Raw genomic sequence first — 23616 nt, forward strand, 5'->3', positions numbered from 1 at the left:
TTGATAACCAATCTGGCAATCAAGAACAAACACACACATGACACTAGGAATCTTAGCATATTTGGCACCAAGACAGTAGCAAAAGCCCACTAAAGTCAATTTCCAAACACTCGGGATGGGAGGGGGGGGGAGGCTTGTTTTTTTTACAGATTATTTGTGCCACTTTAGAAAGGTCATGGCCAGTTTCCTAGGATATATAACCTGCTTATTTAGCACCATAAAGCCAATGCAAGTTATTTGTTCTATAGGAGACATGAAAATGAATATGCTTCATTTAAATCATTGCTCTTGGGTGGGGCTGGCAATGAGGGGTTCAGTATGAGGTTTCTCCTAGGACAGGGGACAAGCCCAGCCTCCTCTCACTGCAGCAACTTGGGGCCAGGTGAGAAGCGCCTCTCCGTGGGCGCTGTAGCTCCAGTGGGCACAACCAGGGGAGTAGGGTATGTTCAGGTATGTCTACCCCTTGCGCTCCCCAGCCAGAGTGAGATATGCATGGGCCCTTCGGGGGAAGAGGCCGAAGCTTCCCTGTCCCTTTCTTCCTGATGAAGGGCGAATCCAGGAGGGAGGGAGGAAAGGGAAGCTTCGGGGCCCTCCAAAGGGCCCATGGAGGGTAGGAGCCGTGGGGCTAGAGATTGTGAGGTGAGTGCACCCCTAGCCAGCCTCAAGGTTTTATTAGAAGCAATCCCATTCCAGGCACAACTTGCTTTAAGTTATAAGAGGAAGCTGCATACCAAATGTGATGGTCCTAGCTCTTACCATTTAGGAGGAATTCTTGAACAGACAGACGCACTCTCTCAAATATATAGTAGATCAGCAACAAAGTACAACAAAGCACAGTCAAGCAAAGTACTCTACACCTACAGTCACTCAATTATATTAAATCAGATGCTTTAATAGTCTTTACAGTTAGTACATTAATAGGATCACTAAAACTTCCTATTTTGAATGGATTGAATGCATTCAATTAATTTTGAAAGTGAAATATTTCAAGTTAATTATGGTACTTCCCCGCCTCCCCCCTTTCAAAACAGATGTTTTCACTGCAAATGTCAGGGCTTCAAAGAAGTTAGTATTTAGATGTCCACTGAAAACAACTGGCACAAGTGAACAAGTTGATGCTTCTTCGTCCCACAATTGCAAGTCTTTTCATGTACAAGAGGGAGGTAAGACACAGTAGAGAACAGGGACACGATCATAAGATTTTAACAAACTATCTGTCCTTATGAGCCCTGTCTATACTGAGGTAAGTGAACCAAATATATTCAAAATACTTTTAAAAATGGATTATCTTGTATTTGTTTAAAACTTGGAAGTGAAGGGGCAGGCACAGTTTCTTTGACTGGAACTGTTCTTACTACTGTTTTTACAAGGCTTAAATAATAGAGGAGAATGGCTTTGGCGCCCCAAAGCATGGTCCACAGCAGCAGCCCAGACTGGCTTTACAACCAGTCTGAAAGGCTGAATGAGTTTTCCCAGCAAAGGCAAAACTACGTAGAACCCATATTACCACCCTCAATACACAAGCAAACTGAAATGAGGTTGAAAATGGGTTTCAGAAACAGTTCTTCCTGATCTTGAACCAACAATGAAAACGGCTTCAGTGTTATACGGGTCAGAACAACCTGTTAATATTTCAAAAAGCTGTGTCCATAGCACTTAATGTAACTCGCCTCAGTGCAACTCTACCCTTCCTAACAGGAGGAAAAGATGGGGTGCTTTTACTACCTGCCAAACTAGCATACTTTATCACCTGTGGGTGAACACTTTTCACAAAGCCATCGCTCTTCCCTGACTTCAGTCCTCATTCTCAAAGGAAACCTGTACAAACCCTTTCAAGAGATGAGCCTGAGAGGTGAAATGCACAAGTCTTCTATCTACTGAAACTCATGGACTCAGCGACATGAGATTTAAGGCTTATTACTTCAATCTACACACTAACCATCCCAGCTGCCTTCAGTCTCTTTCCTTACTCCTGTATGCAGTAGTACAGTGCCAAGCACAATGGGTCCTTGGACTCTTCTGAAATTCAGATCACTATCAGTTTGGGATAGCCACTGCTGAAGAACTACTTCATGGTGCACAAAGGGCTACTGGCCTGAATAATGAGAGGATCAATTTGTGTTTACTGTTCTTTTCCAAGAATTGTTAGGAACAGCTTTGAAAACTGAGAGCTGACAGATCAATTTTCTTCAGCTTCCCCTATGAAACCTACTGTGTGCCCATGGCACAGCTCCCAAATGCATGCACTGGCAGCAGCAGATCATTTGGAAACAGCCTTTCCCCTTTCTCCCCTAGGGAGCAACAGCATTAGCACAGGTTGACCAAGATGCTTTTCACAGCCCGAGCAGGTGGCATCTAATGCCTTAACAGATGCTGCCTCTCAGAAAACACAGCACAGAGCTATGGTTCCCAGAACCTTTTACTAAGGTAAGGCACCAGCTGCTTTGTCTTTTTTGCAACTCACCTTGCAACAACAATATAGAGATGTAATAGATGCCCTCTCTCCTTGAGCCATAACCCTAATTCTGGCCCATTGCAGAGTGGATATCCTGAGTAAAGATTTTGAGAACTTCTGTCCTGTGGTGTTGGGCTCCCTGCTATGCAAACTATGATTTAGCAAAAGGGAGACCAGGCCAAATTTGATTATGCATGCTGCAACTCCATATACCAGATTATAATGTACGAAGCAGGAACTGAGGCTTAGCCCCTTGGCATGAGACCACCACTGAGGGATGAGTGTGGGGAAGGTTTATTCTCTAACCCCTCCCCTAGGGCATCTTTACTTCACCTGGCCAGAAGTGCTTGCACCTAGTCCTGCAAACCATCAACAACTCAGGATCAGTGTTCCCTGTAAGATGAGCATAGGGCAGCCATCCAGGAGAGATTCATATGCTGCCCAGATGTTTAGCAAAGCACTCTCAGCATGCAGCACATTTCTACGCGTGGTGCACATCCACACATGCCTCCATGCACATAACTTTTTCCATCTAGTGCAGAATAAATGTTAAGGGGAACATTGGTTGGAATACACCATTTGGGAAACACTAGCATATAATGTTGCATTACAACTTTCACTGCTCCATTCAAAGTTTTTTTTGTTAAAAAACAAACCAAAAGACAAAGAAATTATGATCAGACAGGACATCTGTATTCACATTAAGAGTGATAAATACAATATCAATTAAAATACTTCACCCATTTATTTTTGATCCCTTTAACCCCATATTGTCAATACAGATGTGTTTTGGGATATTTAATGCGCCAGAAGCTATCACCATGACAGGATTAACAGTTAAGATCCAAAACAGGGACTATTTGCTCTAACCTCAGAAACTGTGCTTTACAAAAAAGATCAAGTCCTACAATTGCATTTATGAAATTAAGTAACCTAAACATCACTGGTGATTGAAAGCTGAACACCATATATTTAGAAACAGGTCTTGCTGGTATACTGAGGTTTGTTTGTACTTGCTTCCTCTGCCCCTCCCTCTTTTTACTCTAAGGAGGGTTGTACAAAAACAGAACCTTTGCTGCTTGTGTAAGGCATCTACATCAGGGACGTTAAATGGGTAACCTGTAAGCATACCACTTACCAGTATGCTTGCCTGTTAATTGGCCCTTCTGGTAAACTCCGGCAGTGGCCAGTCAGGCTGGAATGGACCCCGGAGCTGCAGCACACTGGGCCCTAATTTAAATGGTTAACCAGTTAAACACTACTCAGTCTCAGTCTCCCTGTGAGACAGAGTGACATCACGTCACCAGTGTCAACAGGCTCTCTCAGCAAAGTGAGCAAGCATGGGACAGGAGAGAGGACCTGTTTAATTGTGAGTCGAGTGGAAGAAGGAAATTACCTGACCTACAGCAGAGAGAAGCAGCACTGTGCAGGAGGATCCAGGACTCTTTACGGGACCCTTTACCCACAGACTCCTCTCTCTGTCCCCTCTTCCCTATCCCTGTTCTCCTGCAGCCCATTCATTCCCCCTGAATCCCTGCTCTCCTCTCCAGTTCCTGCCTTCTCAACAACCCACACCCTTTCAGCTCAGGGCTCACACCTCTCCCAGCAGCCCACTGTGGAACATGTGGGCTTGGCACTAGCGGTGCCTCCTTGCTGCCACGGAGGAACTCCGTGCTGCAGCTTTCGGGATGGAGGCAAGGACTGCAGGGGCCCAGTCCCTAGCAGCAGCTGCAATACCACCACCGCTGCATGGTTCCCTCTCACCCAAGATGGAGGCGAGCACCAGGCCCCTGCAACCCTGTGCAAAGCCCCTGCTGTGTCTGGCGAACGCTGTGAGGTAAGTGGCAGTAACCAGGTAACAGAGCATGATAACCTAATATGTCAGTAAGATGTGGCTTGTTTGTAACTATGTAGAGAAGTGCACCTCGAAGGATGATCACTGGCTGACCTTGAGGCAGCGCTGGATTTCGCTAACATATTGCCACGGCTTGCATAAAATGTAGTGGCACAGTGGTGAATCGGTTTGCTGAAAACTATTAGTGTAGGCTGTTTGGCAATAAACCTGCTTGGGTGATTTTGATCCTTATCTGATTTGTGTTCTCCGGGGGCTCTCTTAGAGTCTGACACGTTAACTAATTGTGAATGGTTAACATGCTAGACAGCGAAGCCAACACATACATGTACGCAGCCAAAACTTTATCATCATCGATGGATTAGAGGACCTATCAGGATGTACCAGAAATCTGACTGACAACAGTAATAGAAACAACCCATTTATCAGAAGTACAAGGTGAAATGAAGCCTTGTAGAAAGTATGGGTTATGGTTCCTAACTGGAGTTAAGACACACTGATTATAAGCATGCACGAATGGCTGAAGCAAGTAATTTTTTAAAAATTAACTTACAGCAAGTTCAGTGCACGGTCCTTTCATACTATAGATAAAGCAAGCAGGAAAGAAAAAAGGAAAAGAGACATCTATAGGAAAGTTTCAGAATAACAGTGGTCTAAAAGGAAAACAGTCAAGACAGATGGATGCTGAAAAGAACACTTAAAATTCCAACTTCTGAGTCGAACACTTAGCAACCACATTTCTGCATCTCTTAACAGGTTGGATGAGAGCAAAAGGCTTGCATACAATGTCTTAAACAACTTCAATGGGATTTCAAAGTTTAATTTATTAACTAAAGCTTAGATATTTACAAGATTTCAAAGTCAGTTCATTTTTTGGCTATGGACAATAGTATAAAAAAAGCATGTGTTGCAGTTTATGTTCTAGAAAGACTTATTGATACAACACAAGGAGGTCATTACCACCCCTATTTCCTAGTCTGCTCACATTAGGACTACAAAATTCAAAGTGCAGCACAGAATTTGACACAATCTTCTGACACCTACACAGTTCAAGTATAAAAACAAACAACAAACAAACACACACCATCAAACAAATAGCAAGCTCACATTATCTTGTTTACCAAGGTCCCTTTCAGAGAATTTGCATCATGTGTGTAAGTAACATGTATTTACTTTCCACTCATTCTTAAGTAACACTGTCTTCCATTCCATTAAACTGGGTTTATAAACTCAGTTTATCAGTTAAATACTGTTTGGAAGTAATTTTTGATGTTGCTTATTTTTTGGCCACAGTGGGGTTTGCATTTTACTTTTGTAGCCAAAAAAAGTCTCGTGTCTTGGAAGGAAGCATATTTTTAAGAGCAACATACAATAAATTGTAGTCTTTTGTGGTGACTGTCCTAGACTGTAAAGTCATTCGGGACATTATGTACTTGTCTTTTACATTGTTAGGTGTTAACTCAGAGGACTCCTACCTTTTGTGATGAGCTAGCATACACTGCAATTGCAATATTTATCACAACACAACAGATTGGAGCAGGCCAATTGAAGTAGGCTCTTTGAAAAGTTGCTTAGTTTTAAAAGAAGGAAATATTTAACAGACAAATCTCTGCAAGAGCTCTTTAAGTGCTATTTTACAAATTAACATTCTTATGGGCTGGATGAAGTCTTATGGATGTTTCATGTTATGTTCCACCATTAGCTGGGGTATCAAATGGAGCAGAAATCAAAGAGTCTAGACTTTAGCAAAACATAGGGATGATCAATGTGGAAGAGGGAGGAAAATTAACATTGGTATAAACCAGGTGCCTCTTCTACTCTGCTTATTAGAGGCACCCAAAATATAATCACATATGAATTTTTAAATGCACCTACAGATCAATTTTCAAGTCTACTAACATAAAACAAACCTCAGAGAAAAACGAAAAAGTATTATGAACCATAGAAAATCCTACCTGAAACTGAACTCTTGGGCTCTGGATAAGAGAGAGGTTAGTACCAATTTTCCTTACAATACTTCGAGATGAACCATAAGATTTGCCAGACCACAGCACCTGAAGAAAAAAAATTAAGCATTATAGTACTTGTTAGGTCATTTACTCAATATACAATTAAGATACAATTTTGCTCCACCTAGTAATACCTATACAGCAGAAGTTCTCAAACTTTTTGGCCTGTGGCCCATCTGGCTCAATGCAAATATATCCATTGACCACCAGCTGCTAAGGGAAACTCAACATAAATTACATCATTATGCCTGAATCATTTTGCTAGTGCTGCAGCTAGGGAAAATGGTTTAATTTAACCAGTAAATTAAACTAGATTGGAGGAAGAGAAGGATGGATGGATGGATAGCTCAGTGCTTTGAGCAGTGGCCTGCTAAACCCAGGGTTGTGAGTTCAATCCCTGAGGGGGCCATTTAGGGATCTGGGGCAAGTCTGTTAGGGATGGTACTTGGTCCTGCCATGATAGCAGGGGACTGGACTCAATGACCTCTCCAAGTCTCTTCCAGTTCTATAATTCTAGATAGATAGATAGATAGATATAGAGAGAGGAAATATTAATTTAAATTATTAAACAGATTAAGTGCTTCTACTTTCTGGTGATAATTTATCAAACTTCATTTTTAAATCATGTAAAATATTAATTTATGTCCAATGTAAAAGGTTTCAATGTTTTCTCTCTTTACGGCAGGGATAGGGAACCTTTTTTGGGTTGGGGGCCCACTGACACAGAGGGGGGGAAAAAAAAAATCAGTTGGAGACCACACAAGTGAGAAGCAAAAACAACCCACCCTCCCAAACACCCTCCAAAAATCCCCAATGCTCACTGATGTGGCCCTAACTGAAAACACTTCACTCCTCTGGTGCTCTAGCCCCATTGGGGTAGGAGGAAGGACAGAGAGAACTGAGGTTCAGGACTTCCCATGGACCAGTTTTACTCTTCTGGGGTTCCAGGATTAGTGGATTTTATGGATTAAAATCTATAGGCTCTGGGGAAAAAAGAAGGGGTTCACAGTGTGCAGGACAGGGCTCCCAGTGAGAGATGGGGGCTCCTGAGGGAGTGAAAGGGCAAGGTTTGGATGGGAGGTTGGATGCAGGAAGCTGTGAGGTCTGGGTAGGAGGTAGGGTACAGGAGCAGGCTGGGAGTAGGGGATTTAGCCAGGGGGAAGGGGCAAGAGCAAGCAAAGGTGCAGTGTGGGGCCAGGAGCAGGGCTGGGGCGAAGGTGTCTGGCCACAGGGAGTGTGCAGAAGCAGGTTTGCGGGGCGGGGGAGGGTGCAGAAGCAGGCTGATGGTGCAGGGTCTCAGCAGCCACCCCTCTCACCCTGCTCCAAATCCACCACTGGCTACAGATGATCAACCTGGGGCAAAAGGAGGAGCGGGCACAGGGGGAAGGGAAAGGCAAGTGCAGGGGTCAGAGAGAATGGGGAGTGGGGCAGGTCCGAGGAAGGCTGAGGAGAGCGAGAAGGGCAGGATCCAGGACAGCAGGGGAGGTTGAGGAGTGGGGGCAGCAGTAGGCACTAGAAGGCTACGTCTACACTGGCCCCTTTTCCGGAAGGGGCATGTAAATTTCAGCAGTCGTCGTAGGGAAATCCGCGGGGGATTTAAATATCCCCCGCGGCATTTAAATAAAAATGTCCGCCGCTTTTTTCCGGCTTTTAAAAAAGCCGGAAAAGAGCGTCTAGACTGGCCCCGATCCTCCGGAAAAAGTGCCCTTTTCCGGAGGGTCTTATTCCTACTTTGAAGTCTTCAAAGTAGGAATAAGACCCTCCGGAAAAGGGCACTTTTTCCGGAGGATCGGGGCCAGTCTAGACGCTCTTTTCCGGCTTTTTTAAAAGCCGGAAAAAAGCGGCGGACATTTTTATTTAAATGCCGCGGGGGATATTTAAATCCCCCGCGGATTTCCCTACGACGACTGCTGAAATTGACATGCCCCTTCCGGAAAAGGGGCCAGTGTAGACGTAGCCGGAGAGTATATGAGGGGAAGGTGGGAGACTTGGCAGCAGAGGGGAAAAGGGAGAGGTTTATAAGTTAGTTGTTAACTTGGATGCTATGGTGGCACACATCCAAACGAGTGTACATGAACTCAATACGGTGCACAAGACAAAACTCACTCCACTCATGGATGGAAAATCTTAGAGGGAACACTGGTAATATGTAAACTGTTTTAGTGAGTTCAGTTTGCCAGCTCTCATGATCAAAGGTCAAACCTACAATATTCTTTCTATATATGGATTTAAATTAGTATGATTGATTGCAAGTCTCCCTTCCCCCTCCCTCCCAGTGCATTCAAGGAAGAAAATGTACAGCATCTCACAGGGGAGGACTGAACCTAAGCTACTGTTTCCATTCAGAGTGTCCCAACAGTGTCAATAGGAAAATGGTTGCTGTGCAACTGTTTTAGTTTTCATCTGCTGTGTCTGCTGCAAAGTGAAAGAAAGGCCTACAGTGCTGTATAAGGCAGGGAGTCAAGGAGTGCACATGCTCCTTTCTGCTTCCCATCAGAGAATGCAGCTGTACTGTGCCTGCCCATAGCACAGCTTTCAACAATACCAGCAGGGATAACAACTCCAATGACAGTTTTGTTGTGCTTAGCTGTTAGCTTGGAAATTTGGGGCAGGAATAAAGAATATGTTATGGGCTCGTGGAAGAAGGGAAAGGAAAGAAGGATTACAATGAACTACTGGAAATGTTATGGAGTGGAGAGGAGGGGCAAAGAATATTGTATGTCTGGCTGACCTATGACAGTATGTGCAAAATAAGGTCAAGAATAGTCTTTCTTTATTCCCTCCCTTGAAGTGGGGAAAGGTTTTGGAATAGTTGAAACCAGTAGAGTACCACCTGTGCAGCTCTCAGACATACTAAAATGGGAGAAAAGGGTATTATTGAATTAGGAATGTAAAAATCCCATTTAATTAGTTAACCAGTTAAACTTTATGTTGAGCCAGTCAACCAATTAAGTGGGGCTGGGCTGGAGCGCTCCTACCTGTAGCATGCCTGGACCATGCCCTCCACAGGCAAGGGCTATTCCAGCCAGTCTGGGGCTTCCCCCACCACTGCAGGCCCTGTGGGGCTAGAGTAGCCTCCTGCCTGTGGCAAGCAGGGGGAGGAGGGGGGGGGGGGGGGGAAGGGGAGAGGACTGCTCCAGTTCCCCCACAGGTTAACTTTTCACATCCCCATACTAAACAGACTACAGGTATAGCTACAGAGCAACAGTGAGTCTCAGCTCAGGTCCACAGAGTCAGACTCATGCTACAGCACTAAAAATAATCATATAGACTTGTCAGTTCAGGTTTGCACTCTGAAACTCATCCACTCTCCTGGGCTTCAAGAGTCTGAATGTCAACAGATTTTTTTTAATGCTGTAGTGAGCCCAAGATTGTACTCCTAGGCTCAGACTCACTGCTGCAGGTATTTTTTTTGCCATGCAGACATACCTTCAGCAGCCTTCAAGTACCACTGTGTTTTACAAGAATTTCAGGAACCTTAACTAATACTAGAATATCTAGGACTGTTTAAGGTAGGTGAACCTATTGCATCCCATGAGTCTGTTTAGAAGTTGCCCCCTTGCCCGCCCCAGAAAAAAAAACAAACATTTCCTTTCAATTTCAAAGTATCTGCAAAACCCCTTCTTTGTACATCCTAAATGGCAGTGATATATTACAAGTTATGTCATAAAAGCCAGCAAGAACAGCTTTTAAATCTTTTTATATAGCACCTATGATCATACCTAATCATTAGGTTTCATAACCCAATGTCAATCAAGTTAGTCATCTTTACATTGATCTCCAACACTTCATAAAATTTAAAATGCAGTCCCACCTGCTCTCAGTGTGAACTATATATTTAAGTGGATTATATTTGAAATATTTGAACTCCATAGACTTTCAATGAAGCTGAAACACTTACCGATTCCATGTTTAGTCCAGTTTGCTCAAAAATCATCCTAATTACACGTTTAATCCAGCAGATCATCTGGAGAAGAAAAAAGTCTTCACAAACTGGTATTTAAACCCTCCAAATCTACACGGGTGCTGAGGTTCCATAGTCCCTCTGAAACAGAAAGCAAACATTGTAAAAGGGTTCCTTAAACCTGACCAAATTGCACATATTCCTTCCAACAAGGATCAATAGAAACAGATTCTGAAAACAGAACTTTTTCAGCAACAACTATTCCCAGTACTAACTGAAGGTGCCACAGGACTCCTCGCCACTTTTGCAGATTCAGACTAACACGGCTACTCCTCTGATACTTATTCCCAGTACTGTCACAATAGCCACTAATTCTAAACAGGTTCTAGAGTAAAAGTGACATACAATTAAAAAACCCCACAAAGTATCAAAATAGTTGTTTCAGAAAGTAGGAACCGCTTACATGGCACATCTTTACTTCGTTATTGACCAGAAGGTCCTAAATATAATTATCTGATTATTAGTAAGTGAGTAAGGGTTACGTGAAACCTCTGTAAACTGAGAATTGCAGTTTGGACACCATCAGTTTAAAAGTACAGTAATTACTCATTTAACATGTGCCCACTTAACACTTTTTCACAACAGCATGATTTTTTTGGTGGGAAAGTTTTTCGAACAACATGATCGTCCCCAAAATAACATGAAAATAATCAAGTAGTGGATTACTTCGTGTGGCGGTATAAGTTGGTGAAAACAGCGGTAATACCCATGAGCGGATGAATACATGTGTTCACAGCACTCCTCCGCTCACTCACTTGTTTATCTTTGGCTGTGTCTACATTGGCGCGATCTTGCGCCAAAGCAGCTGCTTTGGCACAAAAACATGCTGCCTGTCTACACTGGCGGGGAGTTCTTGCGCAAGAACACTGACGTTCTAATGTGCGAAATCAGTGCTTCTTGCGCAAGAACTATGATGCTCCCACTCAGGAATAAGCCCTCTTGCACAACTGTTCTTGCGCAAGAGGTCAGTGTAAACAGGCAGCATGAATTTCTTGCGCAAGAAAGCCCGATGGTTAAAATGGCCATCGGAGCTTTCTTGCGCAAGAGAGCGTCTACACTGGCACGGATGCTCTTGTGCAAAAGCACATCTCTTGCTCAAAGGCACATGCCAGTGTAGACGCTCTCTTGCGCAAGAAAGCTCCGATGGCCATTTTAACCATTTGCGCGAGATCATGCCAATGTAGACGTAGCCTTTTTGTTTTAACAAACTACAGTGACCTGTGTTGCTAAACATATCTAATGTTGACATTGATGACTGAGTACCAAGAAAAAAAAAAAAAAAAAAAAAAACACAACTGACTTTGCCACCACTACCTGAAACACAACCCGCACCGTTTCCATTATTTTTAATGGAAAAATTGACCCACATAGCACGTTTTTGCTTAGCATGAACATTTTCAGAAGCATATCTATAGCGTTAAATGAGGAATTACTGTAACTTCTGACAAATCCCTTCTCTAGTAATTGTTGTAACTAAGATTACTGTAAACAAATTATAGAAAAAAGTATTAATCTTGTTGACTGCATTACTTTGCATTGTTTTATGATAGTTCAATTTCTGTGTGTGTGTGTAGGGTGAGGGGTGTCTTTTTCATACAATAGGGGAGAAAAGAAAGAGAGAAGAAATGCAGGTCAGGAACTAGACAGCATTTTAAGGCCATTTTTGGAAACTGATTAAATTTCAAGTTCACTTCCTCTTGCCATAATTGCTACTCTTAATTTACTCATTAACACAGTCTTTTAAAAGCTCTGTGAAGAGAAAACTTATTAAAGTTTGCTTCAAGGGCCAGAGTAGAAGCTGAACAGAAGTGCAGTCCAAGCCTAATCCTTTTATTGCAAAGGTGTTTGTGCTGCCACTCAATGACAAGTAGTTACCACTGTGGGTTCAGGGCCATTTTTGGCTTCATCTATCAGCTTATTCGCAAAGTGCACTGAATCACTGAACAGGAATACTGTACTATGAATCATACATATTGATGTGTTGGAAGCTAATAAAATTCCTTAGTCACCATTCATAAAATGCTTAAGTAATAGGGAAAAATGATATGCAGGAATTATGGTCAAGTCAAAGGATTAAGAGACACATGAGAATGCCTGCAAGCATCACAATAGTTAGGACTGCCACTGTTTCCATTGCAAACATGTTTTTAAACACTTTACGATTCCTGTGCCGAGCTGCCATATGGAGTACGTTATTACCAAGAACTCAGCTCTACAGATTTTTTTAAAGGGGAGGTTAAAAAAAAAAAAAGCTGGTTTGATGGAGTTCCTCTCCACCACGCAAGGAGTTTAGATATTTTAAAATTTGTTTGCACCTGACAAGAGATTAAGTTCGATGGAACAACTATTCTAGAGCAGAGCTATTTTGAGAAGTGACTATTCATAATTCAAGGTGTAAAACACTTGGTTTTACTAGTGATACTCAGACCTAGTGATATTCTAGTTTACTGGAAGCATGTTGACTGGTTAATAATGAAATCACAGTGTTAAGATGCTACAAAAGAGCCAAAGGACACACATTAAAGAGCTACTTGTGGTTTTCAAGTCTCAGACTGAGTATCACCAATCTAGATACTTAATAAGGCATCATAAGGTTGAGGGAGTCTATTTAATGCCACTTCTTTCCTTCTTCAGAAAGACTTGATCTGCCTCTCGAAGTTAATGGGAAGTTGTACCAGTCACACAAAAAGAACTTTTCTAGAGTTAATACAGTTCCCTCAAAGGCATCTAGGTTTTACTGTACCTAGATTCTACTGCACAAATCACAACTCTTCCACCATCTGCTTATATTCCCAAAATGTAAAGACTTACTCAATGAAATTGCTGGACAGCAAGAATAAAAATTCCTAGAAGGCATCTCTCCTGTACTTTATGTAGCTGCCAAATTTGAGAAAGAGAAATTCAACACTTGTTGGTTTTATCAACACTGGCAGAAACCTTCATTTGAAATACTAGTTAAGTAGCAGCAAGATATTATCCAAAAGAATTTAGCACAGTTTTTCTGTCATAGCTTCTCTCTTGGAACTACAGATGTGGACAGTATTTAAGTGGCATGCTTATTAGGGTGACCAAGTGACGGTCACCTCTTCTAAATGTAGGTTGCAGTTAACTTTTATTTCTTTGGAAATTCTGCTACCTCAATGTTGTCTTTGTGAGAGGAGAAACTCAAGCAACCAGTTTCACAGACTAATATTCATTTAAAAAGTTTCTAGCTTTTATGTTTGCAAAAATAACCCTCCAAGTTTTAAGGTATCAAACAAACTAATTGAGTGACTGCTACAGCTCATAAATTTCTGAAGCAAGTGATCAAGAGATTGGTCAGTTGGATGAAGGGCATTCACCATCCTGACAACTGCAGATTTCTCCTTTATGTTAAAAGTAATTAAAAATACTGCAACATCAGTGCTGTAAATGCAGCACTTGGTCAGTAGTTACTAATTCAGGTTGTGAAAGCTATGAGCAGGTTTTCTTTCTCTGTGACGACTCCCAACAGAATTTGAGAGAGGAGAAGTGAATATTAATATCCTACCCCAGATACACAGGTAAATTTGGAGGAAAAGAGGGAAACTCTCTCCCTCTTTCCCTTCAACAGCAGGAGCTCCTCTTTTACAGAACCCTGATTAGCCACAAACTTACACACTGTTCAGCAACCCTTTCCTGGCTGGAATTCTAGACGTACTTCTACTTCCCAAAAATGGGGAGTACTCCATTTTCTACATGAGCCGCCTTATACTCCCTTTCCCCTATTTAACATATGCCTCCGTCTAATATACATTACCCAACATTTTTATATCAGATATTGATCCGTAAATTAGGGAATAATATTGATTATTTAACAAGCAAGCAAGCAGAATAAATATAAAAGCACTTTTCAGAGCCAAAGAAAACATTGTGGAGAAAAGTTAAAATGAAACACTTAAACAAGGCTTACAGTGCTAATCAGAAATGGAGAGAAGAAAAAAGTTAACTTGAAATAGACATATTTATGAAAAAATATCCATGTCTTTTATCTCAGTTTATATCCACATTTGTCATTTTCCACCTTTTTTAGTGGAAAAATGCTACATTGTCTTTTCTAAAACCTTCTATGTAAAAGCTTTGCAGGCAAAAGAAGAAACTGACTGCATATAATCAATTTATATAAAGCGTTATCAAATGCACAAACTAAATAAGAAAAAGATAAAGGAAAACTTCTCTAATCCCTTACAGACGCTGGAGGTGTTACTTGCAAGTACAAGATAAAGAGAAATACGATCCTACAGAAGGCAGTCTCCCTTTAAAGCAGACACTTTAAAAGAAAAATCAGGTTTGCCCACTTTGTGCAGACATGCATACCTTAGTCACTAACGCTGGCGCATGCCTCAACAACATCAGATGAAATGACACCTACAAAAGGAATTACACCAAGGTCAAGTCTACCATGGGAACTACAGCAGCATACCTACAGCTCTGTAGCTCTGTCACCATAACCCGATAGTATAGTCACTGCCTACAGTAATAGTGGGAACCTTTTTTTGACCCCGAGAAAAATCAATCAGGGGCACACAAGAGTGAGGAAAAAAAGACTGAGAAGCAGAAAGACACTGCGCACATTGCCCCTCATACACCAGAGTGTAGGGGAGCCCAGGCTAGTAGATCTAGTTGGCTCTGCTATGTTCAATATATAGGAAGGGACTGTGGGGAAGTGGGCTTGGGTGTGGGATCCAGATGGGAAGGAGGACGCAGGAGTGGGTTAGGGATCTTCATGGATCTGGAAGGGTGATAATAGGGTGCAGGAGTGGGCTGGAAGGTAGTTCAGGTGCAAGAGTGGAGTGGGGTAGTAGGGTGTGGGCAGAAGACTGGCTGGAGGGTTAGAGAACCAGCCTGGTTCCCTGATGCTGGGGGAGGAGAATCCCAGAGCCTCAGGGGTCAGATCCAAGCATGCCAGGGAACAGATTCATCCCCCAGGCCATAGGTTCCCCACCCAGACCTATTGCACCTGATATGGTTTTCCCAACTGCTGTAGGAACATCCCCTCCCAGAAACACAATCGCTAGGAAGCATTCTTTTGACAACCATCAATTTAGTTGTGTTTACACTAGGAGTTAGGTCTGCAAAGATACAGCGCTCAAGGGGGGTGGATTTTTCGACATTCCTGAGTACCATAACCACGTTTACCTAAATTTAAGTGTAAACCAGGTCCGTGTGCCAAAGAATCTATAGAGAAAGAATAAGATTTAGACAAAAACCCTCAACATAATCCGTATTCACCACAGCAATATACCAGAGAGTCATCATTTCTCCTTTATGTTAAAAGTAATTCAAAATACCGCAACATCACTGCTGTAAATGTAGGACCAGACTATCCCTTTCCCAAACCAGTGCAGGCTGAGGCCACTTGCTGCACCACTTAACTAGACCCACTAAATCGAACACTTAGGGCGGCTCTGGTCAGTACTGGTACTCCTCGCAGTTGCAAGGAGTAAGGGAAGTCGACAGAGCATTTGTTCCTGCTGCCCTCCCACTGCGAAGATGGTGCCAAGCTTGTCTACGTATTTTATGTAGCTGGAGTTGTGTACTTTAACACAACCTTCCAGGTATAATGTAGGCCTGACCTAAATATTTACTTTCCCATCATGTTACCCTTTATAGCAGGGCTGGGAAGGCTGTTTTGGGTCGGAGGCTGCTGATCCATAAAAAATCAGTTGGGGGCCCCACACAAGTGAGAAGCAAAATAAGAAGCCCCTGACTGACAAGGAGAAAGACACTCCCCCCATTCCCTTTGCACACCAGAGCCTAGAGGGGCCCAGGCTAGCAGATTGTGTGTGCTTCAGCCCTGCAGGTGGGTGGCTGGCTGGAGTGCTAAGCAAGGGCTCCCCATGCTGAGCCTTGGGGTCTGGATCCAGGCAAGCTGGGGGCCACATCCAGCCCCCAGGCCTGATGTTCCCCACCCCTGCTTTATAGGGATTGCACAGTCTGCTAGGATCTATTTGTCTATCTGAGCACCACAGTAACAGTCTTAGTGTTTGTCTATACTTCAGTTTCCAGAGAGTTTCCTACCAGTAAAAGCAAGTGCTACCATATATGCAAAACAGTAAATCATTTATATGTAATTATGCTTCTGTTTTATAAAATTTAAGTGCTGTTAACGTACCTCAAAGTACAGAAGAATAATAGTGTCATCTCTTGCTAGCTAAAGAAAACAGTCTAAAGAAAAACCCATTAAGAATTTAGTGGTTCAACCACTTGTCTTCACAAGTACCACCTGTTCATCACAGACCTAAACTTTGCTAGCTAATGTTGATAAACAGACTTCTTGCTTTTGCTTTGCATTCAAAGTGCACCTGTCTTTTCAGAGACAACAGAACTACAATTTCTGCAATTAATAACTGTTAATTTATCATCACACTATGTTGCAAGATCACAAAAAAATTCCACGATCATTTTCCATTTGGAACGACTGAGGTCAATATGAAGCTGGACTGGAACCAAGCAAATGAAAACTAACGAATTTCAAGTCACCTAATTTCCATACCTTAATTGTGCTAGATGTAGCCACATGTAGGAATATGAAAGGTTAATTACCATATTTTAGCAAATATAACCCACAGGTTATATTTGTTTTTACAAACCCCGCACCCTCCCTTCTCCTCCCCCCCATAAGCTATACTCATGCACAGGGTAAACAAGTTTGTTTTTGTTTTTTTTACTGAAAGGAAGACAATACTGACTCTTCCTCGAGGAAAGCAGCATATTTTAATTTAATAATAGAGACAGTTATACATTAAAATTCATTACTTTACTGTGTAACTAGTAAAAGAATAAAAACAATTTAAAAAAAGTCTGCAGTCTCTCCTGCAGGCTGTACTCGTGCGTGGGGTATACAGTTTTTTTTTTTTTAACTCAAATAGCAAAAACCTGGGGGTATATTAGGGTGCAGGGTATATTTGCTAACATATGGTAGTTAACTGGTTAACTGATAACTATCATCCTTAACAGGTGATGCTTACCAGATCCAGTTAACCATTAACTAGTGGGGGCTGCAGCAGTGGTTGCTCCAGCCCCACAGGAGATCTGCTGCACACAGAAGCTGCTCTGGTCATCTGGATCAGCTCCTCTCTTATGAGAGCCTGGGTGCCACACAGGCTGGGGTTGCTCCAGCTAAGCTAGAGTAGTGACTGCCTGCAGAAGGGAGGGAGGAAGGGAGTGTGGGGTGGGGGGATGCAGGGGTTATTTCAGCCCAGCCTCAGCAAGTGAGGGAAATGAGGCTGGAGCAGTCCTCCCTCCAACCAACTGTCCCCCCTTTAACCAGTTAAACAAACAGCTTTTTACATCCCTAATCATGCATCATCCCTACTTATACCAAAAGGAAATACAACATTGCCATATGCATACAAGGTACCAGATGTTCTCAAACAGGAAAAATTACAGAGCCTGCAACATCCTACTTTGGAGCTCTTCTTATCTCCCTTCCTTCATTCAAAATACTCGTTAGAAACCATGGATATTAACTCAAGGTTATTTTGTTTTAAATATGAAGTTACCTACAATCTCTTGCATCTGATGAAGCAGGTCTTTGCCCACAAAAGCTTATGCTCCAATGAATCTGTTGTCCTGTGGCACCTTATAGACTCTTTCATTGTTCCTACAATCTCCTACTTGCACCTGATTTAGATTGCAAGGCTTCTTTGGAAGTGATCACAGCACCCACCTCTACCTGCACAGTGACACAGAGGCTCTCTATCAATGCTCAGGAGATCAGCGAAGTGGGTAGGAAAAGAGCTGCAAGACTAGTAAGCGAAGAAGCAACAGGAATTCAACAAGTCAACTGGCGTATATGCCGGTACTAAACGTTATTCATCCCCGATCACGCCTATGGTCACCATCCATCCTAAGGCTGGCTGGAGCAACAATTTCATGATTGAAGCAGCGGCTCTACAGACCCGCATATGAAGTTAATATTTACTCTGTCGTCTCGACCAGCTGATCAGAAAGGCAAACATGAGGCAGGCTTCAGAGCGCAGCCCGAGGCTGCACGTGGCTGTTACTAACACCGCCAGGCTCACACAAGGTCTCAATCGGCGGGCAGAAACCAGCAATAACTGGCAAGGGCAGGGTCCCGTGTGAACGCCCGTCACCCAGGCAATGCGCTCGGCCACGGAAGTGGAGGCCCCGTTAACTCCGAGTTTACTCTCCCCCGGGGACGCCAGACCTGAAGGAGCCGCTCGCCCAGGGGCTGGGGGCGGAAGCCCGCTCGGACCCCGGCAGGCCAAGGACCGTGGGAGGGGGCAGGACACGGGCTGCGGAGCCCGGCGAAAGGGGAGAAACAGCGGGGAGGGGAGCGGGTCGGCACCAGGCTGAGCTCGGAACCCAGCTGCCCGCCCTTGCGCCTCACCCGGCCGCACCGGGCTCTGATCTTCCGCGGGGGCTTCCCGGCGCCGCGCCTCAGCCCATCAGGCTCCCGGGAGAGAGACACACCGGCCCCAGCAGATCCCCGGGCGGACACCTGGCCACGCCCAGCACAGACTCACCCCCTACCTAGCCAAGGCCTCAGCGCTCACTCGCCGGTCTCCGGCTCCTCAGGGGCAGTGACTCAAGGCTCCGCCCTCTCCGCACAGCCAATCCCGAGCCGCACAGGCCCGGTACTGCCCAATCAGCACTGCGCCTGAGAGAGGCGGGACCTAGCCTGCCACACACTAGTGGGACGGAGCGCCGCGGCCTAACCGGCAGCAGCCCAGCTCGGGTCTGCCCCGCCCCGTTCGCGCCAGTGATTGAAGGGCGCCTGCCAACGGCCAATCCCGTGATGATGTCGCCTGCGCGGCCCGGCAAGCCCTGATTGGCCGTTCAGCGTGCGCGCGGGCCCTATTGGAAATCGTCCAGGCTGCTGACATGCTGGTCCGGTGCGGGCGGCCGGGGCAAACCAAACCCCGAGAGAGGGTGGCACAGAGCTCCCCGCGGACACACGGGTCTTGCCGCGTACGTCAGCCTGGGTCTACCCGTGAGATCTGTGCCTCCGCTGGATGGGGATGCCGTTGGGTCTCCTCCAGCGCTGGGTGCTGCTGTGTTTGGGTTTCCAGTGTGGCAGAAGGATACTTATTGTTTAAAAAATCAGAGAATTGTTTAAGTCCATCAAAGTATCTCTCTTGTGTTATTATGATGTAATGACAACAGACCTAGATAGATTATTAGCCAGGATGGGTAGGAATGGTGTCCCTAGCCTCTGTCTGGAAAATGGACGACAGGAGAGGGATCACATGAGGATTACCTGTTGTGTTCCTTTCCTGTGGGGCATCTGATATTGGCCACTGTTGGCCGACAGGATACTGAGCTAGATGGACCTTTGATCTGATCCAGTATGGCCGTTCTTATGTTTTTGTTCTTATGTAACTGGAGGGCAGGAGAGTGACAGCTCCTCTAAGAAATATTATTTCCAAGGGAGGGGAGCAACTCTTGGGGAACAGGGGAAGGATTGGAAAGATTGTGGCCTTCTGTGCCCCCATAAGGCTAATAACTCCTGGTATATTTAGTTTGTTTAAATCAGTTTACTGATTTTTTTGTTTTCTCAAAATTGATTTGACTGTAAGTGCTTTGTAAAGGCTGGCTGGTAACTGGTGTACATTGTTGAAGCCCCTGAGAAAAGATTAAGTACAGGTGCTGGAACTTGGTCAGAACTGCTTCAGAAATCATAGTAAGATGTAGAGCACTGCCAGCCTAAAGCCCCAGACCAAAGGGGAGAGATGTGGGTCTTTTCCTGAGATAAATGATAGCTGGATGGAGCCTGAAACCTTAAGTAGGTATTCTGGAGGAAGATGGGGGGAGGAGAATCAAAGCTACAGTTCATCCTGAAACCCTGACAACTCTCTTTGTCCATTTTAGTTGAATTGAATTGAAAAATGCATCCCTATTTGTCATTTCAAATTATCCTACTCTCATCTTTCATTGGTTATTTAGTAAATTACCCTGTTCAAACATCACTCTTCAGACAAAAAATGCAGTTTAATAGTATTGCTAGAATTCTTAAATTCAACATACTGAGCTATGAATAAAGTAATGTTTTTCAAAGTGTAATACTTACCGAGACAGAGGCAGAAGAAAGTGAGAAGGACTAGTGAAGGAGGTACAGACACCTATCCCTTTCTAGTCCAGCATCCCAACTTTTATTAAAAAGAATAGTCACTATCAGGGTTGCAAGGAATTTTTTCAAAATGTCAAGTGGATATTGAAGAAATATCTATATGATATTGCAGAACACCTTAAGTCCTGAGGTGTGGACTGCCATATTCTTTTCAATGGGTATTAACTTAGGGTGATGCCAGTGACACTTTATATGTCAATATTGTTAATTTAATGTCTCAAGAAAGCATGTAAAAAAGATAAAAGTATTATGACCACCTACAAAAGTACATAATTGGTTTCATTTTCTCAAAAGAGGAGAGGTGTTCAGCTTTCCAAGATTTGAAACATGCTAACACTGGATTAAAAAGTCAATTTAAATTTAGCTTAAAGTTTTAATACTGATAAAACAAGCTTTTCTAAAACCTAAAAAATACAAATGTTTCCAAAATAGAACAAAATGCAAACTGTTGTTTAAAAATTAACATCCCTCTGTAATGGTTGTAGCTGAGAAGGACCTGATTGTTTCTTGTCAGTTTCAAATTTGAAACTTCATTGTACAAGGTATGAGAAGTGCAGAAGTAAACAAAACACGTAAATAGGATTTGTAAAATTATTTAAATTTTAAAGTTAATCTAAATTGATAATGAAACACATATTCATCGGCATAGGTTTGTTTAGTTGACAGTTTAGTTGTTAATTTTAATCAAATTATTTTGCCTTAGATCCACAAAGTGACAGATCTTAAAATTAGGTAAATTCTGCACATTGCATCTCTAAGACGATTCTAGATTACCAGGTATAGTTTATTTTTCCAGTGCATTCTTTGTGTCAGAATTGGTTCTATGAAACTAGGGATGTTGTTTCTACTGTAGTTTAAAACTCCGCTGTGATCACAATTAAGTCACTTTCGTGGAAGCACTCTAGAACCCTGCAGTATACAGAAAGGCTGACTGCACTGAACCGCTTGTACCACAGATGGCCTTGCGTTACATTCTCAGCAACCGTAGCAACCTTCAAGTACATCAGCGTTATCCATAGTAATCCACTCCTGCCTAGATTAAATCCATTTATACAAACTGCCTTAGTCAAACCTCAGGGGTTTGAGCAGACGGAGACTACAGGTTCACAGAGTTCACAGAGACTATGGATCCCACAGTACAATATTCCAGGCGCTTGGACAACAGGCAGCAAAGTGCAAGGCGCTGCTGGACTCGAATAGCCAAGAAACAGCCCCGCAGAACATGCCGTGGTCCTAGTAAAGCCTTCCGAGACTACACATCCCATTATGTTGTTCTCCAGAGGCAGCCAGAGCGCGCCAGGCAAAGGAAGCGGGGCATTCTGGACCGTGTAGTTTCCCTGGCCTGACGCTGTTCTACCCACAATGCCGTGGGAGTGGCCAATCAGTGTGTAGTGGAACAACGTTTGCTGTGAATGGCGGAGGGGCGCTGTTCGCTTCGGCCAATCGGGGTGAGGTAGGTGCTCCCGGTGGGGGTTGTGTGTGTAGAGGACCTGAATTTTCTTCCCTCCTATTGTCCCCCTCCGACGCCCGTTACCAGGCCTCAGCGACGCGAAGCCCGGCCAGTCACGATGCTGAGCCGCCCGGGCCTGTGAAACTTTCCTGCAGCGGTAAGTGGCCCGGGGGACCAGGCTGGATCTCGCGTCGGGTCCTGAACAGAGGGTGAGGCCGCTGGAGGGTACAAGGGTCAGGCTGAGGAGGGGGCGGGGTGAGGGGATTGGGGTTGCCCACGGAGGGGGCCGGCTCAGGAGGCAGCCGGAGGCGGGAGCGGCGAGACCCGGGCATGCACTTTACAGGCGGGAAGGGGTGCGCGAGTGACCGCCGCAGGGGGTGGGTTGGCCTTGGTGCAGCATGGTCCAGACTCTGTAACTTAAGGGGAGGAGCGGTGGGGGTGGGGGCTGCTGAGTTAGCCAGAGCAAACTGTACAAGTCCTAGAGGAGGGATTTCCCCCCGCTAGCAAAGAGGGAAGAAAGTAACCGAGTTATTCTGGATTAAGTCATCTGTTGCTCCTTTTGTAAATTGCGTGTTTATGTGCGGCAGCAACCTTACTAGTTTCTACATTCTTTCAGCTACAAGGTTGGTTTTTTTTGAAGTGTCAGGAGATGGGTTCGTGAAGCTGATGTTTTTCCATGTGTATGAATAATAGTAACACTGCATTCTGAGGATTTTAAAACACTTTACACACACTAATGCATTCTGCTATGTGAGATCAGTAATATCCATGTCTGCAGATAATAAAACAGAGGCAAGATTAAGTTATTTTCTGAGATTTCAAAAATCCGTGGCAAAGATTTGAAAATAATCTAGAAGTTCTGATGTCAAATCAATTTGTCTAACTTAATCCCCAAGTTCTTTCTATTTCAATAAAAAAAGTAGAAACATGGCTTTGCCTTTTTTTAAATAGAAAAACATTGTATAAAAACAACAGAATTATTCATATACAGGTTTGTTGTAGTCTTGGTCCCAGTAAATTTTTAAAAAAACCAAGTGGGCGAGGTAATGTCTTTTATTGGACCAGTTTTTGTTGGTGAGAAACAAACTTTTGAGCTTATAAAGAGCATTCCTTCAGGTCTTAGTTTTCTAAACCTAAATAATTAATGTGGTGTATGCTCAAAAGCTTGTCTCTGTCATCAACAGAAGTTAGTTAAATAAAATAATTATTTTGTAGTATGCAATAAAAGGGAATGAATGACCTTGTGATTTGAGCATGAGACTGGACATAAAGCATTCTGGTTACAACTTTAGGTCTGTTATTGACTGGATGTCTGGTCTAAGGTAAATTAAAGTATCTGTGCCTATAAAAAGGGAACAAAAATAGTTACCTGGTTTACAGGGATTTTGTGAAAATTGTGTGCAGAGTGCTTTGCAAATGTAAAATGCTAATTATATGAAATATTAGCTTCTTATTTGACTTGTACCAATCTTATGGTGTTCTTGGGGGGGAATAACCTTGAAGCAGGTCAATAATACCTGTTCATCACTCTAACAATCTGTGTGAAGGAAATATTAGTGACAGCTACTGTCACACAGAAACTAACATTGGTCTGAAAACTGCTTGAAACTAGAGTAAAAAACAGAATTTTCAGACACCACCATAGATGCATGTGATTTATTGGGGAAGAGTCAACATGGTTTTTGCTGAGGCATGATTTTCCTTTACAATTTGCTAGAGTGCTTTGTGAGGAGATTTATATGAAAGTTGAAGCTTTCACTTTAAAAAATGTA

The 23616-nt window shown here is 43.5% G+C and overlaps 2 protein-coding genes across 7 annotated transcripts in view; one reads left to right on the forward strand and one right to left on the reverse strand.

Annotated features, from left to right (window-relative positions):
* Positions 1 to 18955, reverse strand: part of MTFR1 (mitochondrial fission regulator 1) — a 33781-nt gene extending 14826 nt beyond the window's left edge. The window contains exons 1-4 of one of the 4 annotated variants that reach the window (XM_075920613.1): positions 15438 to 15453; positions 14616 to 14666; positions 10218 to 10361; positions 6263 to 6361 (exon numbers count right to left, since the gene is read on the reverse strand). In XM_075920613.1, the coding sequence (XP_075776728.1) occupies positions 6263 to 6361; positions 10218 to 10283 (165 nt within the window). In that variant the 5' untranslated portion in view covers positions 10284 to 10361; positions 14616 to 14666; positions 15438 to 15453. The other 3 variants (XM_075920612.1, XM_075920611.1, XM_075920614.1) reach the window with 3 other exon arrangements.
* Positions 18956 to 19108: 153 nt separating this feature from the next.
* Positions 19109 to 23616, forward strand: part of ARMC1 (armadillo repeat containing 1) — a 35908-nt gene continuing 31400 nt past the window's right edge. The window contains exon 1 of one of the 3 annotated variants that reach the window (XM_075920615.1): positions 19109 to 19235. Coding sequence is in view for 1 of the 3 variants with exons in the window: in XM_006136620.4 (XP_006136682.1) it covers positions 21807 to 21847 (41 nt within the window). In the remaining 2 variants the exon portion in view is untranslated. The other 2 variants (XM_006136620.4, XM_006136621.3) reach the window with 2 other exon arrangements.

This window comes from Pelodiscus sinensis, chromosome 2 (genome assembly GCF_049634645.1).
Source record: "Pelodiscus sinensis isolate JC-2024 chromosome 2, ASM4963464v1, whole genome shotgun sequence".
In the NCBI taxonomy this organism is placed as follows: Eukaryota; Metazoa; Chordata; order Testudines; family Trionychidae; genus Pelodiscus; species Pelodiscus sinensis.